The sequence below is a fragment of the Clarias gariepinus genome, chromosome 8 (assembly GCF_024256425.1).
Source record: "Clarias gariepinus isolate MV-2021 ecotype Netherlands chromosome 8, CGAR_prim_01v2, whole genome shotgun sequence".
NCBI lineage: Eukaryota > Metazoa > Chordata > Actinopteri > Siluriformes > Clariidae > Clarias > Clarias gariepinus.
In genome coordinates this window covers 35,198,717-35,222,219 of record NC_071107.1, presented here as the reverse complement: position 1 = coordinate 35,222,219, position 23,503 = coordinate 35,198,717, and the positions used below count along the sequence as shown (strand labels likewise).

Genomic DNA, 23,503 nt, shown 5'->3' with positions numbered 1-23,503 from the left:
CTTCCTTCAGCACCCCTTGGAGCAATGTATGCAGTGTACCAGCCAAGAAGAAGAAGAAACCTAAATTATGTCTTTGAGTGATGATGGATCTCCTAATATCCACCCGTCTGATCTAGCAAATCCCTCATTTTTATATTGGATTGATCGCACTCTAGCACAGTTCTCTCCACCGCTCCTTACTCGGTAGGTCCATAAGATCATCCTTTTGAGCCATTTTGCCCTTCCTGTTGCTTTTTTGTTCTTAAGGGCTCATTTACTGTCAGCTCAAACAGTGCTGCAGGCATCCAGGACGGGGCTCTTCGAAAAGTTTCACCTCCGGGTAGAAATCTTCCAAATGAGATTCATATTAGTGTCCGGCTAGGTGCACGGTAATCAGGACTGTTCTCTCATGTCCCCTTACACCCTGTGGAAGTTTTGACAGAACCAGTGGAGTTCTCGGTCTTCACATTTTAACCCCCTGTTTTTTTTTCTTTTTGATTGAGGGATACTGACTGAAGGCTAGTCTTCCACTTTTATTTTACTTACCGTACAGTAGCCATTCACCTCGGAGAGACTGAAACTGAGTGAAGAACCTATACGCTTTCCTCACTGAGAGCTGACGGATGCGAATGGTGATGAATGTTTTCATTTCTTCTACAAAAACATGTGTACACTCGAGTTTTGCACCTGCTTTAAATGCATATTAATATAAAGTCTTTCCCACATCTTAAAAACCAAAGCTCCTTGGTAAAAATGTTATAAAAAAAATGGTGTTGTATCATCAGTCAGGTCAATCTTTAACATTTGCTTGTGGTGCAGCATGAGTGATACTTCTCCATTTTCCATTTTCCAGACAACCTCTGAGGAATCCTCCTATTTAATTATCCACATTCTCCTCAAATATTTCCCATGATCCCCCACTGAGCCTTTATAGTGGATTAACAGGCACATCATACTGTAGCCTTTATATGAAATTTCTAAGTTATTGTTGCTTCTATCTATTATATATCTGCAATTTATCATATATGTATTTTTTTTCACATTATGACACTGATGAAAAAAACAAAAAAAAAAAAAACAACATTCCGCATCTTTAACAAAGCTACTTGTGATGGAGAAAGAAAATATTGAAAATATAAAATCCATCTTAATATAAATTTCATGCAAAGGTGCTCTAAAAGGCTTATGAGGAGCCTTACGATTGGCCACAGGGCTGAGTGCATGTGCATTGGCATCCCATCGGTATCACACACCAACACACACAGTATAAGAATGAATTTACCTATGAACATTCATTGACAGCTTAATGTATGTTTTTCTTAAAGATAAAAAATAAAAATAAAACATATGCATTTATAAATAGATTAAATCTATTACCGGAAGTTACTTTGGGAAAACAGATTTTTGTATGTTTATTAATCATCGATATGACTGAAGGGCAGAAAATACATTAATAGGAACATTTTCATAAGTTTATAAATATCTTTATTATCTCTGAATTTAGGCTACGTATCATTAATAAATTATTTAATTCTGAAAATTATGACTATTGTTAGTTAAATTAATCTGACATCAGTTTTTTGGGTTGTATACAGTAGGGTCAATGAATCACACTACTGTATGCACTAATTGACTTTGATCTCACTGCTTAATATTTCTGATCGTCCTGTATTTTTTGAAGAGTTGCAATTCTGTCCCCAAACAGCAAGCTGTCTCTGAGAGCTGCACATATTTCCATATCGATACCAGAGATCCGCATTTCATTTCCTGTTTAGGCCTGCGTTACAGACGGTGAGGAGGTGACGACAAGGTGTAAATGGGGTAATTTATCACAATTACATTTCATTTTTATGTGGTTTTCCCATCAACTCAATCACACTAGTTTGGATATTACTTCAATTATCTATGATTATCTATCTTATGCGGCAAACGAGAAGGGTTTCATTATCAAATTCATGAAAAGTGTTGCTCTGTTAAATCAGCTGACCCACACTAGTGTTTCATTAACATCACCAGCATAATGACTTGGACAGGATGGATCATTTATCTCAATGATGCGGTAACGAATGAATGTTTGGTGAACAAGATGAGTGATGGAACGATTTGTTTCTCTCACTCGAACGAGATCTGGAGACATGATGCTCGTGAGATGGTCTCCGAGTTAAATAGATGCTGCGCCTGTATCTACACCGTGCATCAAATCCTGGGTCGTTCAAATCCAGCCACTTTAACACAACATCTAGAGTATTATAGTATGAACTATAAACATCTTTCTTTGCACATGCTGTCACGGTGTTGCCCAGATTTACTGTGAAATTGTACAGAATTCAGATTGCAGCAGCTGTCAGTACAAATCAAGCATTTGTGCACGAGGAGTAGAACGCCTGCCAGAAGCTATATGTGTGGATGTGTGTGTGTGTGTGTGTGTGTGTGTAAGTCGAGTGGACTGTCTGTAAACTGAAATAGCTAATGATTAATGAATGTTATAGCTGATCTCATGGCTTTCCAGAGTCCTGAAGATACAGATGAGCTTCTTCTTCATCCTCGTTTTGTCACTTTCAATACCTAATACCAACTAATTAACAATACTAACTGGTACGTCAGAATACCAGAAGTCTGTAAAAAGTCTTTCTTGTATTTGTATGGAACACAAACAACAGTCTTTAATCAGCTTTCAGTGAATCTTCATTTGCACGCTGTTGGCCTGTTAATGAATGTGAAATTACTCTGGTTGCTCCGTCACACCGGGCTCTCAGTTCGGTATTTTACGCACCCTCACCTTGGACTCCTGTGGATATGTTTGCTCTAACAACCAGCGGTTTATCTCATAGGGGCGCTGCACATTACTGATTTTTATTATCACCACAGATCCAGAACAAAACCGGTTTTAAACTTCCAGCAGATGGAATGAACATATATTGATCTGTCAATTCATCTTTGAAAATTCAGTCTTCACACTCTACTTTCCCTTTTCTTGTAGTGAGCCATGGTCGGTCACACTTTTGTTTTTGTTTATCGCATTGATCGGCTCTGTTGAGTGATGCCTATAGCCACAGCCACTTTGAGAGAAAATTGCTAGATTAATGATATATGAATTATTTTCATTCATTCAATTCAATTTATTTGTATAGCACCTTTTAACAATTGGCATTGTCGCAAAGCAGCTTCACACAATCAAAAGAACTATTTAAGTTTGTATGGAATGTGAGTGTGCATGAATCAAAATGGTCAGATTGTCCCTGGTGAGCAAGCCGAGGGCGACAGTGGCAAGGACAAACTCCCTGTGATGGTAGTAGGAAGAAACCTTGAGAGGAGCCAGAAAAAAAAAAAAAATCAACAGGGTTCCGATGGACCGTCACTCGGCCCAGATCTAGACCACGATCCACTATTTAGTGATGCCTGGACTAGTGCAAAGGAAAAATCCTTCAATCGGATGATGCTTTTCCTTTAATCAGCAGATTACATACAGTATCATACAGGAAAAACAAACAACTCCTGCAGTTATGTAACAAAAACAGTACCTTTTGGAGCCTGTGATTTTAGTGGGGGTGTTAATTTACTGGGCGTTCAAGTCAAACTTGGGACTTGCAATGCAATTTCTGGTGAAAAAAGGCCTAAAAGCATTCAGCAACAGCACATCCCCCTTACAGTCCTGATCTCACTTCAAGGAGTTCCTGATAGGCCAGAGTTTTAGATGTCAAGCAGGTAGTCAGATCCTGGATCGAGCAAACTGAGGAAAAGGAAGACTTTAATCGACTAGTGAAACACTGGGTGTAATAGTGTAGCAGGGAAGTTTTTTTTTTTTATAAGTAAAGGAAGTTTTTACTCTTATAACTGTGTTCTGTTATTCTTAAAATTTAAAAGTCTCTGTTTAACTTGAACGCCCCTCATAAATTGACAAGTGGAACGTCTAGGTTTCATGCAGACATACTGCAGTTATTTTTAGCCTGATCATTTAATTTCCTTTTTAAAAGTGTTCTTTTGATGTCTTCGTCACACTTGTAGGAGAAGACTGAAAGTTCTATGAAATGGAAAGTAGCTCATGGATCATCCTGCAGGATTAGGACGTTTTGAAGTATAATAGTGGCATTACGAACTATCTTCTGCTGGGTTGGATAGAGGTCAATCTTCTGACCCTTTTCAACGGTCATGGCATGGGCTGTGAGTTACCTGGGGAATCCACTGGTCTCGAAAGGGATCTATTATGCAAAATTAAGTGTTATCTATCTTTGACATTCAGGTGGGTCCAAAAAACATTCCCTACTCGCTGTCCCTTTTCCAGGTTTGCACTGACCATGGCTTGATCAAGCTAGTTACATTTTCCTCCTATTGGAAATAGACCTTAATAAAAGAACAGAAGACCTTTAAAGATCATTGGTGCATACATCATCACAGCAAAAAAAAGGGTTGTTGCTGTCTTTCTTTCTCCATCTTGTCATGTTACTGAGCATCCACAAATGCATAAACTCTTCTTTCAGATATCAGAGAACGAAAAGTGACAGCCTTATCAGTGACTGAATATCTTTATTCCATAAAGCTCCCATGAATATCTTCTGCTGTTTGTATAGGCCATATTTCATATTTGATGTCTTCAGGATAAAAATATAAAAAACACGGTGATTACAAGACGGGTGTCTGAGAAATTTGAGGGGAATTTGCTGATTTTACAGATGGGGTTTGGTTCAATTTGAGCTTAAAGTGGCTTGACACAAGGACAGTATGAGTTAGTTGCTTTTCCTTACCGCTTGCTTCATAGGTAATCCAATAAATCCTATCATGATTGCTTTCAAATTTGGTGGATTATGGGAAACCAAGGGAAGGTCAGGGTTGCAGGATTCTATTGGTAGTTATTATGGCCACAGGATAAATGCTTTTGTTTAATCTGCTTCACCTTTTTGCTTGTAGTGCTGGGTCAAAAGAATAAAATGAAATAAAATACCCAACATACTTGGGATTTGCTCAGCAGATTATAAGACCCACATAAGAGCCAGATTTACTTTTAAGCACTTTTGACTATTAATGGACAAGCTACAGAACAATAGAGTCAATGATCCTTAACAGGCTGCTATGAAATGTTTCCTTTCATCTTTATGTTCCGAGGATTCCGACATAAGCGTCAGAAGCTGGACCTTAGCATTAAAGGAAGTGATTACAAATATGGGCATTACGAATGGGCGTCTCGAGGAAAGGAATCTCATGAACACAAAGATATGACAGACTGGTCACCTCATAGTTCCCCACATACAGGAGGTCACCTCATACTCGCTAAATAAACGCTGCCTTTTACAAAGTGAAAGCGCCTGGCGATGAGCAGCTTTATTTCAGTCATAAATTCACAACCACACTCCAGCTATTCGTGGTTTAATCCCAGCAGAGTGGAGCTTGTGTATCATGAGCTTATGTTACATCTCCTGTTTGTTTAATGACGATTAAGCAAGTTCACACAAGCTAGAGTGCTGTTATTCGGAATAACAACATGGGTATCGTTCAGACGCCATTTCCCAACCATATTTTAGGGCAGACCTTCGACACTTTAACAGTTACACGGAAAAGAGCTTCACTGACTGTATTAAAGTGTCAGGAACCAGTACAAGTACTGTGGCGTGTTAGGGATGTTACCAGAAATTAATACAATATACAAGATTGAAAAGATAATGTTGTTTAAATGAATACAAATAAGAGATGCATTATACATTTTTATGTTGTTTTTATGGCATTTGGTTGAGCTGTGGATTGGGAAAAATACAATAAAAGGAGGGATTATTTTGATTTCAGTGCACGTGGGGAGTCTACAGTAGTATGAAGCAGAAACAAACTTTTTTGAAACATGAACAAACTACATTTAATCATTTATCCTAAGTATGAGTGTTGCCGTACGTACACTTTTACGTACAATATACTGATCAGCCATGACATTACTACACAAAACATTATGCTCAGTATTGCATGAAGTAGGTTTTTCCTTGTACCCCCAAGGCAGCTGTGTCCACTTGGGATATGACGCCATAAGAACTCCGAGGGTGTGCCATGGTGTCTGGCACCAGGACATGGGCTGCAGGTTTTCTGGATGCCGTGGGTTACAGGATGGTGTCCTTGGAACTTGTTTGTCTGATGCATTCTGTTTAAGCTCCATCAGACAGGGATCTGGGGAGTTTGTAGGCTGGGTTGGTGGCCTTGGGCTCTTTGCCTGCTGTATCGTGTGTGTTCTGTGGTGCACTGAATGTCCAAGTGCCATTCTATCATGGCCAGCATTGACGTTTTTGGCATCTGCATTACTGTGGCTTTTCTGTCGGATCAGACAGGCTGGCCTTTGGTCCTTACAGGCATAGATAAGTCTTGAGTGGCCATGATCCTGTCACCAGTTTTGGTTTATAACTGTGGCTGATTGGTGTATTGGTCTACTAGTTTGTTTATATAGTAGGTTTTGGAAAATGAAAGTTGAGACTAATTATCAACCGAAGTGATACCGAAGTCAGAGCCAGAATTCACACATCATAATGATGACAGTTCTACCTTTGCATATATATATTTTTTTAATGAGTAAAATTTATAGTTAATGAAACTAAAGAAATGTGGGTTTTAAGCCGCAACCATTTGGGGTTTTCATCTAAATTGAATAGCATCCTACTTTAGAAAAGGCACAAACATGCATCAAAGTCATGCACCCATTGACCCTGCCAAAGACACTTTAAATAATTCAGTGGCATGCAAAATAATAATAATAATAATAATAATGATAAAAAAATAAGAAAAAAATCTTACCCATGAACTCGATGCCCAAATGATCTGCTGCTCCATCAGAAGGTGAAAGAAAGAAAGAAAGAAAGAAAGAAAGAAAGAAAGAAAGAAAGAAAGAAAGAAAGACATTATTAGCAACAAGTTTTTCTTCTTTTTTTTTTTTTTTTTTTGGTTGTGTAATATATTGCATAATACTAATTCCAGGTTCTGTGGGTGGACCGATGTTGGTGTTAGCAAAGACGCAATTCGAGTGAACCTGAACTATAAAAATATCACGCTATCTGTTCTTGTCACTGCCTCTTCTGCATCACTTAGTCTTGTAGAATAGTTTGTCTAGTTGACTGTACCTAAATAGCGCGCGCAGTAGACGGTGGCCTTGATTCACACTTGTCTGGTTTTTTGATTTATTCTCGCCTGCTTCAAAACGTACTGAACATGCAGCACGACGGCAGACTACCAGATCACATCTTTCAATTGCTCCATGATGAGATAAGAAACGAGCTTGACTGTCATCCATGGCTGCCTTTTTAAGATTTTTTTTTTCATTAAATCTGGAGTAGATACAGCTTAATCAAAAGGCTACCCGGGCAGGGCTGATAAAATGTTGTGCCTGCTTGCTGATGTGCTCTAAAGAAGAACAGAAAGAAAGAAAAAAGGAAAAATGCTGCAAAGGGTTAAGATTGATTGGTTTATTTTTAAATACTAGGACGGTAGAAATTTATTTTATAATGTAACGGTGTCAAACATTGCTGTTATATTATACATAATTATACTTAAGTATATAATAAAATTGTACATTATTACATATTTCTGGAATATAATTAATTATGGAAACAATAAATTATCCAATTATACAGTATAAGTTACAATACTGGTGTGTAATTAAGCCATTTAAATTTGTCATTTACCTTCCTTCACTGTTGAAGGTGGTCTAAAAAAAGATGAATGACAGAGCTTACGTTTTTTTGTTGTTGTTTTTTGCCTGGTGAAATAATTTACCCCTGCTATTTTTACTATTGAACAACCCACACTGAAAGCACAGAAAAATTGCATGGCATACAGTACAAGTGCAAAAGTTTTTTTTAACTTTTTGTATTTAACTGCTTGTTAACGCTCTATATCTAATAAGCCTACAGTATCACATGCAGAAACTTTAATGGCTTTACAGTAGGCATGTAGACATTGGTCAAGACAATCTGCTCAAGATCAAACCAAGCATCAGAATGGGGGGAAAAAAGGTGATTTAAGTGACTGTGACCATGGCACGGTTGTTGGTGCCAGACGTGCTGGTCTGAGTATTTCTAAAGCTACTGATTTTACAGGGGTTTTCACATAGAACCATCTATAGGGTTTACAAAGAATGGTCTGAAAAAAAGAAAATACTAAGTGAGTGCCAGTTCTCTGGGTGAAAATGCCTCATTGATGCCAGAGGTCTGACAGCAAGGCTATAGTAACTCAAATAACATCTTGTTACAAGCAACGTATGGTTAAGAGCATCTCTGAATGCACAACATGTTGAACCTTGAAGCAGATGAGCTACAGCAGCAGAAGACCACTCCAGGTGCCGCTCCTGCCAGGTACGAACAGAAAACTGAAACTACAATTTGCAGGGGCTCACCAAAGTTGAAAGCTTGGAAAAATGTTTTTCTGGTCTGATGAGTCTCAGTTTCTGTTGTAACATATGGATGCCGGGTTCGGAATTTGGCGTAGACAGGATGAAAGCATAAATCCATCCCGCCTTGCGTCCAGGATTCAGGCTGGTAGAAGTGTAATGGTATGAGAAGATTTTCTATTAGCTGAGCATCATTAAAATACCACAGCTGACCAAAACCACCGCAGTATTATCAAGGTGTACTAATGAATAAACAGTGAGTGAATAATAAAATATTCAATACAATGAATAAGGGAAAAATAAGTTGATTTTACATTTCATGGCATCAACACATCTCAAAAACGTTGGGACAAGGTCATGTTTACCAAGTTGCTCAAGTTTAGGAATAGGAATGTCTTGTCTAATACATGCTTCTAGTTGTTTAACTGAACAAATCGAATCTTCCTCTTTATGATGCGCCAAATGTTTTCTATGGATGAAAGATCTGGACTGCAGGCTGGCCATTTCAGTACCCGGATCCTTCGCCTACGCAGCCTTGATGTTGTAATTGATGCAGTATGTGGTCTGGCGTTGTCATGCTGGAAAAATGCAAGGTCTTCCCTGAAAGAGTCGACCTCTGGATGGGAGCATATGTTGTTCTAGAACTTGGATATACCCTTCAGCATTGATGGTGCCTTTCCATACGTATGTGTAAGCTGCCCATGCCACACTCACTCATGCAACCTCATACCATCAGATATGCAGGCGTCTGAACTGAGGAACTTGGGTTGTCCTTGGCAATATTTTTCGCCGCAGCATTGGGGGAATTGGTGATCCTCTGCCCATCTTGACTTTTGAGAGACACTGCCACTCTGAGAGGCTCTTTTTATACCCAATGAGTTGCAATTTGGTTCTTCATCTGATTCTCTTATGTACATTTAACTTTTCCGGCCTCTACTTTTTTGAAATGTGTATCTCTCATGAAATCCAAAGTAAGCCAATATTTGGAGTGATATTTCCAAATGTCTCACTTAACATTTGATATGTTATGTATAATCTATTCTAAATACAATATCGACATTTGAAAATTCCACTTCATTGCGTTCTGTTTTTATTCACATTTTGTACAGTCTCCCAACTTTTTTGGAATTGGGTTCATATTTCTGTCATATCCCTCCTTTTGTTTTATGCCTATTTGGTCATGTTCAGCAGTCATGACCCCTGTCTATGCTATACTATTTATAAACATATAAACTCTAACTGAGAGCACACAGGGTGTTCCAACAAGGTCCAGAACTTTGGCTATATACAGTATACTGTATATATAGGCTTAAAATAGGCAAATACTATATTGACACTGTATATATGGTAAGAAAAATGTATTTATGGTTATAAAATTCCACTTTAACCTTTATAGGTAACTTTAGCAATTTGCTTGTCGTAGTTCCTGCAAACTCTGCGTTCAGCGGCTTTTAGGTTAAACGTGAATAAATTCTGGGCCAGAGAGGGGACAATATGGCTGAACAGCGAGGTCACAGCATGAGAGGAAGCATATGGAGGGACAGGTGTAGGCCTTGAGGTTTCGCCAATGCCTGTACCGTACACTTCCTCTCTCAGCCTGTGCATGCACAAACACACACACAAAAATTTTTTACTTTAGTTTTTACCCAAATTTTCTCAAAGGTCTATGCCAGGTATGTGTTTGTGCACTCTGACTTAACAGGTCTGTTTCTCTCAATGCACTTTTTCTTTTGATGTAGCAAAAAGTCGTGCCTTGTCACTCAGCCAACTGGAACCTGTACTAACTGGTGAGAGATGTACAGTAACACCAAGTGTTGGGTTTGATATTTTCAACTCCACCACACATTTAATGTACACCGCTAATTCAGTAATTATAATACACAAGGTGATACGTGAGGGTTTTTTTTTCTTAAACAAGAGAAACAGTAAACACAATCCACTAGTCATATTTTTCCATAATTACAACTATTTTCAACAGCTAGTATTTTTATCTGTCAAACTGCACAGAACACATAAACCTGCATAGGATGCAAATGACATTTTCAGCTTCAGTGCTCTTTAGGCTACCTTAATAATGATCAAAGTAATTAAGTCAGACAACGAAGTGAAAAAGAAAATTTAGTTTTACTTTAGTTTAAATTCAATGCATGGAACACAGAATGTTTAACGAGAGGTGTGGATCAGAACTTCAATAATAGGGGACACATGGGCATAGTGAATAAAGTAACTCAGTGTTTTCTTCCTTATTTCTCACTTGCTACAGTACAGTTGCTCACTGTGTCCCTATGCATAAAAAGAATTCCTTTGTGAATGATGGTGCTCAGACAGAATTTTTCTTAGAGCAATGGTGCTTGGACAGAATTCTTCTGGACGAAAAAAAAAAGGAGCCTAGACAGAATTCCTCTGAGAGCAGGGGTGCTTGGACAGAATTCATCTGAAATCGTCAGTGCTTGGAGAACATTTTCCTAAAAGTGGGTGCGCTTGGACAGAAATCCTCTGCCATCTGAAGTGCTTGAACAAAATGTCGCTTTGGGATAATTCCAGTGAAATAGGGATTTCCTCTGGGAATAGATGGCCTTGGACAGAATTCCTGTGAATGATGGAAGGCTTAGACAGAATTCCTCCGAGATCAGTTGTGCTTGGAAAGAATTCATTTGATAGCAAGAGTACTTGGACAGAATATTTGCAAAAGTGCTTGGACAGAAAATCTCTGCCTGTGCTTGGACTCAAAATCCTTTAAAAAATGCTTGGACAGAAATCCTTTAAAAGTGTTTGAACAGAATTCCTTTAAAAGCGACAGTGATTGGACAGAATTCCTCTGAGAGCTAGAGGGCTTGGACAGAACTCCTGTGAGAACGAGTGCACACAGTCTACAGAGAACACCTCTCCATTAACCATAACATTAATACTGTATGAAAGTAATAATAATAAAACAAGAGCAAATGAAAAGGCCTTTCCCCATCTGCTGTTTTACCCAATAAGCAGCTAACTGTAAAAATCGTTATCTAATCTAAAATATTTTTAGACTAACAATGTATTTGCAGCCTGCATTCTTTGCTATGTGCTCCACTCTGTATTCCCTACACCCTCGCTAGTCAACAGAATTTAGGTCAGGAATTCAGCAATGCAACACACAGACTCTAATTCAGCACCATGGCTAGTAACAAACGGAGATTGATTTTGCACCCCAGGTAACGACATGCAGGTGCTAGTTCAGCACTGCAGCGAACATATATAGAAGATGCTAACAATACAACAACAAAGCTAGCAACATACATAAAAAGGTACATACTGTAGGTTTGGTGCATTTAATGCAGCTGTCACTCAAATGGCCATGCCCTAATTTTGCCTAATTTTATTGCACAATTTTAATATACCTTTAGCTTAACAATTACATAAAATTCACGTCTGTACAGTTCAATAAATATAAAACCTAGCAACTGAGACCGAAACTGTTTTTTGGACTAGGACGTAAACATATTTTTGTTTTCTTCGGTTTTTCAAATCTGGAGGTTGCCCCTTGGTAACAAAAGCAAAAGGACCAATAACATAAGGAAAGCTACACTTGAAACAACTGCGACTACAGTTGATGCAAGACAACCACCAGCGTATAAAAGGAGTAAAACTGATGACAGCATGGTGAACTCACAGCATTCGAAATAGTCACCAATTTGCTTTGATTTAATTTTACCATCTCACGTTACTTTATTGACTCTTCATCTAATAGTATTTGACCCTTTGGATGCAGTGAGCTGAATTTGTTTCACCCCCCTTGTGATAACAGCCAGATAATGCAGTCAGCGAGTCGCAACTCCAGAAATAAAACTTGAAGATTGGAATCTGCATGCGCCTAATCGATATCAGCTGATTGCATTTCGGCGACTGGTCGATATTAACTGGATTATACTTAATTCCTTCATGGCACTGTTGCAAACAGTTCATTTTTTTCTTTTTTACCTGATGGCATCAGTGCAACATGGCTAGGACTATAAACAATTTCCATTATCAAACACTAGCAATTGTCTTCTCACGCTTTCATTAATCAGTACTGTTATTATTACAATTATTATTATTATTATTATTAATCACCATGTTAACAGCTAGCATTATTTTTTTTAAATAAAAATATTCACTAAATTGAGATCTCAACTTATTATAAGAAACTGATGTTGGTATCATGTGTAACTGCACTTAAAACACTAGCGTTGTTCAAGTTAATGATTAATTAGGCTAATGATCTATAAGTGCGGCTTACAATGGAAACTTGACTCCAATGAGAGCGAACCAACACAATGACCAATAAGCCCAAAGGACCGTTTTACTTTAGTGGAACAAAACTGTAGCTACGGCTCATTAGCCTAATTAACACTATATTCTCATAAGTTCTAGCAAGTTCTCATGTTACTCCTGTGTCTCATCAGGCTTTTCTTCTTAGTTCACTGGCACTGTAATAGCATGCAGTTAGTAGGGAGTTATTAGTCAGGGTACAAACTATTAAGCGTTGCTGAACACTTCAGCTATTCTGTAGTAATGCAGAATAATTAATATGTAATTGAGCTAGTCTGTGTTTACAAGCGAAATTGCTGATGTTTACGGCTAATTGTGTGATGAAATTACTAAAGGAGTCAGTAATAACTACAGCATGTTGGAGCTGAGATGTAAATGTTTGGGCATCTTCAGATAAACACGCAAGTCATTTTAACTGGGTAACAATCCATTATACAGGATCATTTTATGATCATCATTTACCATGAAAAAGTTTTCAGAATAGAAGTGTTTCCTTATGTAAATTATTTTGGAGCAGAAGTTGACTGTAATGATGATAAAATGTCGTTCAAGTATTTTTTTATTTTTAAATCTCTCTCATTTATCTTATTTATGACAAATCCATTCAACATACAGCACTATGCAAAAAGTCTTGCACCCCCCCCCCCTATTACTTCATACTTAATTAAATTAAATTATATACAGTACATTAAATGAAATAAATATGAACAGATGTTTTATTGTGACAGGCTGCAAAGTGCCTAAAGATACACTTTAAACATTCATTGTTTATGTAACAACATCAGCAGCGACCTGGTTCCAACCACTCAGCATTCAGCATCACCAGTATACTTACTAATAAACCGGCCTGATCATCTGCACCTGTTTCTCACTGGTTCATTGCAGTGCAGGTCTGCAGGAAGGCCTCAAGCCCCTAAGGGTTTTAAGTGAGATTTTTATTTTTTTAAATATTCTTGAATGATTCATAGGTCACTGTGTGGCTTAACAAACAAAAAACATTCTTCTAGAGGAGCTCAGGTACAGGGACTGGACTGAAAATAAGAGCTAAAATGTCCTTCAGGAAACTGTGAGAAGTATGGCTTAGGACTGCATTTAGAATACAAAAAAAAAAAAAAAAAAAAAAAATTGTTAACAAAATATTAAGAAATGAATGGGATCAAGACTTTTACACAGTACTGTAGTTCAAGTTTAATGGCCGGAAATAAATTTAAACTGACCGTTATGTCCTCATGTGTCCATCAGTTAAACGCTAGAGTATGTAAGACACATTTATAAAATTGACATCCTTTTGATTTTCCATTGTTTTTTCTACATAATGCATTGTTTGTGATAAAATAAAAATTCAGTGATTTATTTCCATCTTCAATGTTCACAAAATATGCTTTTTTTGGAAACTGTATGTAAGTAACATCTTCAACTCTTGTACTGAAAAATGATCTTAAAGCGAAAAGCCTCAAAAGTGTGCATTTTATAAATTTTCAATGCCTGGAGATTCACAGTAAAATGACAGACCTTCCATCTTTTAAAGGGTAGTATATCTTCTCCTTCACATCCTCTCCAAGCTATATCACCAGCTTTCAATTCCTCCAAAATATTCATTCACTTTATCCTTATCATCGACAGCAAAAAAAAACAAAAAAACTGATTCCTATTGCATTCTTAACTGCTTTTTTCTCTTTTACATGTCTTTCACTCTGTCGTTTCTCGCTGATCTTTAAAAAAAACCAAACAATTACATTCTTCTTACCGATAAGATTCTAAGCTGCACAATCCAGACCATTAATTAATGCCGGTTAGTTAATGATACGATCGCTGGCGTCCATCACAGAAGCTGCAGAAAGAGCCTCGAGGTGGATTTGGATCAGAAGAGTCCGCAAAGTGGGCTTAGCACTGCTGGGACACAAGTTGGGGCCTGATCAACCCCGGCTGGGTCACCTGAGAGAGGGGGTCTGATGTTGTGAGACCCGAAACACCCGATGATCTCAGGAAACTTCACTGATGATGTATCCCAGCGCATCCAGATGTGTATCTAAGTACTGATACGATGCAGAAACCGGAGCGTGAATGGATCAGCCCGGCAGCGCATACTAATGACACTCAGAGAAATAAAACTTCTCATTTAAATGAATAGCTTATGATTTTGATTCATTAGAAGGTGTTGATTAATTTTCAGGACAGCAGGGAAATATTAATGCACTCGTTCTTTGAGTGTCATGAGAACTTGTGTTAAAAAGTGAAATAAGGTTCTACATACAGGGATGATGGTGGATTGTAGATTCTATATATAACATATACAATAAGTATAATTTATTATTATATTATATTATATAAAGAATTAGTTCTTTCTCTAGTCTATAATTGGAATAAAAGTTCCTTTCCAGACACTGAACAACAACAAATGTGACCGGAAATGGACAACAATTGTTACTTTGTTTTCTGCCATATTGGTATCAATTAAAAATTGATCAGATTCTTGGCAGTAACAGACCAGTTACACCTTTTTTCTATAACCACATGCTCCCCGGGGTTTATTATATTATTATGATTATGATTATTATTATTATTATTATTATTATTATTATTATTATTATTTTTACTAAGCATTAAAAATTGATATTGAAGTCTATATTTCCAACATATTAAATATTGATCAAAATGGGGTGGTGCACCATGGGGTTGTGTTTCAGTGATACTAGAAGTTTTATAGCCATTAAATATTGTCTAGTTAATTTTCACCCACTCTGTATATGGATAAGGCTTGACTAATCCAGACTGTCTGGAGGATGTGGCAATAACCCTGAGCTGAGTGCAAGTGGTGTTGGTGTATGGTTGTATGTACAGTTCCCACAGACAGATCAATCTTTTCTGCAAGTTGGTGATGAGTTATTTGTTGATTCTCAAGGATCAGGTGTTCGACTCGCTTAATGTTCACAAGAACAAATGCATACTGTATACTGCAGTTAAGAGTCCTATCGCGGTGATCGCTTTTCACCTTCGTTCAATTTAATCACAAGTCCCGGTTTAGCTTGAACACCCTCCGTGTGCTTATATATTTATATATTTCTAATTAAGGCACACCTTGTCTTTGGCAGAGGACATAAAATCTGGTTCGTGCAGTTGATAAAGATGTCTCACAATGTCTTACAGCGGTATCTGATTGGACAGCACAGCATTCGCATGCCGCGGTAAAGCTGCCCCTACCCTGATATAAGACCTGATAAAGGATGATTGGGTCTTATATTGAAAATCTTATCTTCCAAACACACACACACACACACACACACACACTTGTGCTGCAAAGAAGACTGGAGGTGCTTGAGATTAGTGGGAAAGAAATGTGGCCACAAGGGTGAGAGAGAGAGAGAGAGAGAGAGAGACAGAGAGAGAGAGAGAGAGAGAGAGAGAGAGAGAGAGATGGTTGTTAGCCATCACTGGAAAGAACAGCAATACATGTTCATGACAAATACATGCGGAATGCCTTGTGTTTCATGGCTCATGTTTTTCGCCCAATGCTACTCCTCATACATAGACTCACACAGGGTCGCTGCTTGGCTATCAATCTACACTTTGCCAGCTCAAGTCAGATGTTAATGGAATCAAATTAAGTCATGCAGAGATGCTCTGAGGCAACATGTGAAGGTCATTTTCATGCACAGTGGCATCCATGCTAGCTGTCAGCATTCAGACACTTGAAAACGACTGGTGGTCCAACTAAGCAGTGCAGCATGTGAGGACTGGCTGTTTGGATTATTATTACTTTATTTTTTTTATTTTTTTGTCCGCGTGATGGAGAAGGATGTCATGTAGTATGACGCTTCGGGGCTTGACAAAGTGAATCCTGTAGATCGATAATTGAAGCAAAGCAGCAGGAGCTAATACAAGATTGCATGTGGTTCATTAACTTGTCAGAAATGCAGAAAACAGAGACTGGCAAACAAAAAAAATAAGAGAGAGAGAGCGAGAGAGAGAAAGAGCGAGGGAGTTTGGCTAACATTAGCATGTACTAATGCTCATGTGCATGTTATACTTTAGAGCTGTTGAATCAACAAATCTGGTTAATTATTTAATTCCTTTTACACCTGGAAATATATATATATTTTTTTTACTATATCCAGGTACGATCGCTCCTTTCTTTCCACTGGCTAGTGTTCGAATTAATAGCATTGCTTAGTACTCGAGTAGACTTTTGTGTTTATGCTCTCTGGTGCAGTAGGTGGCAGTATACACCTAGTTGTGCATAAATACAAAAGGAAGAAGTGCACAAGAAAGTCGACCTTTGCTCTATATCTAATTCTTCTTCTTGAAGAGCGAGCCTTCCTATTTTATCAGCAGTGGTGGTGTACTTCCGTGGTCAGGTATGGTTGGCTTTCCTACAATATCCAAGTCCCAAAAGACTGTGTCCCCTTACAGCGACACCACCACTAGGTGATACCATTTAGTACTATATACCATGGATCCACGAAGCAAGCAAAGACACATAGCCATGTAGTGTCCAATGCCGTCACTGAATGATCATACTAACTTTTGATGAGATGAGAGCAACAGGCCTTAGAGAGCAGGTGGACTCACATCATGCGTTGTGGATCTGGGCATTGGGTCAGCCCTCTCTCAAGATTGGGCGCCTGGAGCTCTAGCTCAAGCGAAATATACGAAGTCTTAGGTTTGTTTCCATCCAAAACAAGTTATGAAACAGGCCCCTTAATGAAACAGTCCCAAATTTCCTGCACAGGTTTCCCACAGAGAGGCTAACAGGAACATTTTTGTACAAACAGCCTGTCAGACGGTGCAGAAATCAGGTCTGAAAATCTCAAAGGACATTTCAAAGAACAAGGGCTTGTGTTTATCCTTCCTGGGTCAAAGGAAAAGAGCAAACGATCCCCTTCTGAGACAAAACTTTCTTTTTGTTAAGTCTGCATAAAAGCTCTACATGAGCTGGAGCTGCTGAAAGCGTGTGGGTGATTCTTAGAAAAACAACCCCAGGGAAAGCTAAATCCGTGCCCAAAAATACAAACCTGTAAAGATCCTCGAACGCTTTACAGTACGTAGAGACGCAATTATACAGTACAAATCGCTTTCTGCGTAACGAAATGCATGTTGTTTATTGCTCACGCAATAGTCACACCTTCGACAGAATTTGTTCCCCGGCGTAGTTGAGCTAATATAATAACAGAGACGAGGCAATCTGTTTACACTGACCCTGCCAAAGAAGTCAAAGGAATACATTTCACCTTCTTTCCTGCTAAATTAATCATGGATGGGAAATTATTTGGATTTGAATTAAAGCTGAAGGTGAAACCTGGACCATGTTTTAACAGCATGTCAGACGATCTGGCTTATTGCCATTACTTATAAATTTGCAATAACTCTGAGTAAGAATTAAGCAGCGTCTACTGAAATGAGGGAGAACGGCTTTAAAGGAACCTGATTAGAACATGTGATGACGATGAGAATGCAAACTACATTCTCTTGTCTCTTTTTTTTAAACATTTTAAGAAATTGGTGATTTACTACTAAAAGCTGATGGATAATGCAAATAAATAAATAATAGTTTATTGTTCGTTTTGCTTGTTTTTATCCAAATTTCCTTGATTGTTAACTGTTAAATAGTAAATGTTTTTCATATACAGTGTGTATGTATGTATGTATGTATGTATGTATGCATTTTTTTTTCTTTACCAGAATTTACTTATTCATTTCTTTTATTTACTCAAATCCTTCAAATGAAAACCGGCCCACATTCCAACAGACAGCACGTCTGAAAGTGTGTTAGCAACAGAAAGAAGACATTGCGTTCGTTAGACACAATGAGCTCCAACTCTTCAGCCATAAATGTCAGATTTATTGGCTTATATATATATCAGCCCTGAAGTTTTTACCCCCAACAATACTGAAAAAGAAATCACACACACACACACACACACACACACACACACACACACACACACACACACACACACACACACAGAGAGAGAGAGAGAGAGAGAGAGAGAAGTCACCTCTAGTCTTATCTGATTGCTCTTTTTGGCTTTTCTCACCTCACAGTGTTACAGTGATGATTAAAAGTGATTGACATCCGCAGGGCAGACTTTTGAAGTTCAGCATTTTGCGCTTCCAACTGAGTGATTTGCCAAGTGAGCTTTATGAAATTTTAGAGACCTCAGACCTCAATGTCTCTTCCGATGCAACTGGGGTCAATTCAGGACTCTCAGCAAAGCAAAGGAAATTTCACTGTAAAGGAATAATGCAAATATATATACACCTTCAAGAGTCAAGCCTTTTGAAATGTTTTGCTTTTTTTTTTTTTTCAAATGTTCTTTTTTTTTAATTCATGAGAATTTAAAGTCATATCTTGAAGTATTAATTCTGGACCCCAATACATATAATTCTCCATATCAGCCTAAGTATACAGTAGTTCCCACTGCACAAATATAGCAATGATTTTCATTTTATTTATTTTATTTGTTAAACAAAGGACATTATGTTGCACTTCATCTATTCCCAGCTGAAATGTTAATAAAACTAACTTAATTATGTTATAATTATCATTATAGCAGCTATCAACTTTTTTTAAAGTTAATAAGGCTAAAATAATTAATGTATTATTATTATTATTATTATTATTATTATTATTATGCATTAATAATTCAATCTTAATATTGTTTTATAGCACTTAAATGAACACTTTTCAAGCTGGTTACTCCAGTTGTAATAGAAAAATATAATTTTTGATATAAAATCCACTTTGCTTGTGAAGACATGTTTTTAGGTGTAGGAGGGAAATCCTAGTGTAAGGCTGATGGTTCTCTTATTGTTATTACATCACAGAATCCTGAATATAAAAAATTAAGGCCCGCAAAATAAACAAACTTGCACTGGCCATACAGTATCTTATCAACTGGACTTGATACAGTAATAAACCTGGAAATAAAATGGAACTTATTAAACCAGGAATCTGAAAATATGCATAACACAAAAATGAAGCATCACCTTAAATGTGATTAAATAACTGATTTGATCTGACGGAGCACAAATATCACAGCCTTTCAAATGACCAAAAACATCAAACGTGCAAATTCCTCTGATTGATTTTTACAAAGCACTGACAGTATAGAGACTCCTTCCAAAGATGTTACACACACCTCCTCTAATCAAAACCCTCTTACTTATCCCAGGAGTCTTGGGATCATCCAAAGCATTACTAAAGTAAGAGTAAAAGGTAAAGGTAAAAAAAAAAAGACTTCAAGTATTGAGTAACTGTTTTAAACACAATTGCAATTATATGTACATACATACAGGTGAAAAATTTAATATAGAATTAGAAAAAGTTGAATATTCTAGGCTCAAAGTGTCCCACTCTAATTAGCTAATTAGGCCATAACACCTGCAAAGGGCTCCTGAGCCTTTAAATGGTCTGAGGCTGGAGTCAGTGCATCAAGAGCCACCACACACTGGTGGTCCTGGACATGGGCTTCAAATGTCGTAGTCCTCTTGTCAAGCCGCTCCTGAACAACAACCACGTCAAAAGCGTCTTACATGGGCTAAAGAAAAAATGAACTGGTCTGTTGCTCAACTTTGGAATCAAAGGACCCAGAGTGTGGAGGAGGAATGGAGAGACACTATGCAAGATACTATGCATGTCCAGTGTGAAGTTTCCACAGTCTGTGTTGATTTGGGGAGCCATGTCATCTGCTGGTGTTGGTCTACTGTGCTCCATTAATTCCAGGCAGCCGTCTACCAGGATGCTTCCTTCCGCAGACGAGCTGTACGGTGATGCTGACTTTATTTTTCAGCAGGACTTGGCACCTGCCCACACTGCCAAAAGCACCAAAACCTGGGTCAATGACTGTGGGATTACTGTGCTTGATTGGCCAGCAAACTCGCCTGACCTGAACCCCATGGGGAATCTATGGGGCACTGCCAAGAGAAAGATGAGAGACTAATTCTGGACTAGTTCCCAACACCTCTTGCTCCGTTTTCGTGCTCCTGGACAGACATTACTGGTGAGACCGAGCCATCACTCGCTACACACACTCACAAACTCGCTCATAAATATTCCAGTCTCTGGACATTTTCATTCCATCCACACACACACATTCTTTGGTATTTGTATATATTTTGTAAATATTGTGTTGGTTAATTGTTGTTGTTGTTTCTCTTTTCTTGTTCAGCTAGGCTAGACCGCACCGGAAGTTAGATAAAAGACCCAGATTTAGTGTAACACGTTTAATAACAAATCTGATCATTACAGCATCTGTTGGCGATTAATTTTGGCCTGAAATACACATATATTTATAGACTGTTAAAGTAACATTATATGTACAATTAAAAAAAACATATAATCACACTCATGAACAAAAACAGTCTATACTCACTGCAAGATTGTACACTAACCGCAATAACCCACTATTAGTAGCATGGATTCATGGGTGTTCCACAAAATTAGAGAAAGATGCGGAAACTTGTGCATGCACAGTGAGCGTATGTACACTCACCTAAAGTATTATTAGGAACACCATACTAATACAGTGTTTGACCCCTTTCACCTTCAGAACTGCCTTAATTCTACGTGGCATTGATTCAACAAGGTGCTGAAAGCATTCTTTAGAAATGTCGGCCCATATTGATAGGATAGCATCTTGCAGTTGATGGAGATTTGTGGGATGCACATCCAGGGCACAAAGCTCCCGTTCCACCACATCCTAAAGATGCTTCGTTATGTTGAGATCTGGTGACTGTGGGGGCCATTTTAGTACAGTGAATTCATTGGTATGTTCAAGAAACCAATTTGAAATGATTCGAGCTTTGTGACATGGTGCATTATCCTGCTGGAAGTAGCCATCAGAGGATGGGTACATGGTGGTCATAAAGGGATGGACATGGTCAGAAACAATGTTCAGGTAGCCCGTGGCATTTAAACGATGCCCAATTGGCACTAAGGGGCCTAAAGTGTGCCAAGAAAACATCCCCCACACCATTACACCACCACCACCAGCCTGCACAGGGGTAACAAGGCATGATGGATCCATGTTCTCATTCTGTTGACGCCAGGTTCTGACTGTTATTTAAATGTCTCAACAGAAATCGAGACTCATCAGACCAGGCAACATTTTTCCAGTCTTCAACTGTCCAATTTTGGTGAGCTCGTGCAAATTGTAGCCTCTTTTTCCTATTTGTAGTGGAGATGAGTGGTACCCGGTGGGGTCTTCTGCTGTTGTAGCCCATCCGCCTCAAGGTTGTGCGTGTTGTGGCTTCACAAATGCTTTGCTGCATACCTCGGTTGTAACGAGTGGTTATTTCAGTCAAAGTTGCTCTTCTATCAGCTTGAATCAGTCGGCCCATTCTCCTCTGACTTCTAGCATCAACAAGGCATTTTCGCCCACAGGACTGCCGCATACTGGATGTTTTTCCCTTTCCACACCATTCTTTGTAAACCCTAGAAATGGTTGTGCGTGAAAATCCCAGTAACTGAGCAGATTGTGAAATACTCAGACCTGCCCGTCTGGGACCAACAACCATGCCACGCTCAAAATTGCTTAAATCACCTTTCTTTCCCATTCTGACATTCAGTTTGGAGTTTAGGAGATTGTCTTGACCAGGACCACACCCCTAAATGCATTGAAGCAACTGCCATGTGATTGGTTAATTAGATAATTGCATTACTGAGAAATTGAACAGGTGTTCCTAATAATCCTTTAGGTGAGTGTAGGACGGATTCACAGGTAGAGTGAATTTATAGAACAACGGCTGAAACAGGTCATGTGGTAGTCATGTGATCTACCGGCTGAGCAGCGTTTCTTCTTCACAAATAAAACTACTCGTAGGAGTAAATTTTTTCAAAAAAGTTACTCAAGTAAATGTAACGGAGTAAATGTAACTCGTTACTCTCCACCTCTGGTTATACAGTATAAACATTTGGATTTGCAGCTGCGCTTCTATAATTGAAAAACGATCAGTGATGTTTGACCTGTTTTAACCTTACGCCAACACGTTCCTGTCGGGATCTATTTAAATCTGACTCTGCTCATGAATTACCATATTGCGACACGAATTTCCAAATGCCATCTGTCTAGATCTTTTACACACCTTCTGCTAAAAAAAGGACCCTTGACCTCACTGGAGAAGTCAACATTCGAAAGGTCACGCCTGATTTTATCACTTGCTGTCTTTCTCTGAATAAGATAAGCCATTAATGATTTCGGTTATGGCAATTTTTTTTTTGTCTTGTTTTTTATTTATTTATTGTTCATTGCAATGTTCCCCCAAAGCAAGAATCCTGTGACGTCCACTGACATTTAAAGCGTAAATACATAGGCTATTCACACTATACGTTCAGGGATGGCATTTGGATTGTAGCGAGGTCAGTTAATAAAAGTATTGTGCATTTTCTCTTCATTATTACTAGATGATGGACATCTAGAGACAAACATTGTGGACAGCTTTATGAATGTTTTGCTACGTGGAGGCATTGGAGTTGGATGTGCTGTACATAATGTACTGTTATTACTTAGGATTTTATATACATTGCACTAAACAGACAGGAACTTTTGTAAGCCTGGGGATAGTGAACGCACTAAGGTTTAGTAATGCATGTACTGTAGAGTGTCTTGCTTTTGAAGATAAGGAAAGTTAGTTGTCTTTAGATTTGGCTTGTGCATACAGTAGGCCTGCGTTTGGTTTTCTGCATGATATAAACACTGGAGACTCCTCCCAAAAGTTGCAATATAAACAAATACATATACATATATACATGTTCTCGTACTGTGTGGTTTGGCTTGGTTTCCCGACAAATAGGATTTTCAAAGAGGATTTGAGAGTTGGGTTCAATGTTGGTGCAAATGCATGGCGTGTGATAGAGACACTGTTGTGTAGTACCTGTATGGAGGTACT

General features: G+C 38.3%; 1 protein-coding gene across 1 annotated transcript in view; it reads right to left on the bottom strand.

Annotated features, from left to right (window-relative positions):
- The window catches only part of LOC128528537 (pro-neuregulin-3, membrane-bound isoform), a 356,759-nt gene that overhangs the window by 19,861 nt on the left and 313,395 nt on the right, over nucleotides 1–23,503 (bottom strand). Inside the window, exon 4 of the mRNA XM_053501414.1 lies at nucleotides 6,742–6,768. Coding sequence (XP_053357389.1) covers nucleotides 6,742–6,768 — 27 coding nt within the window. The remainder of the gene's footprint in view (nucleotides 1–6,741; nucleotides 6,769–23,503) is intronic.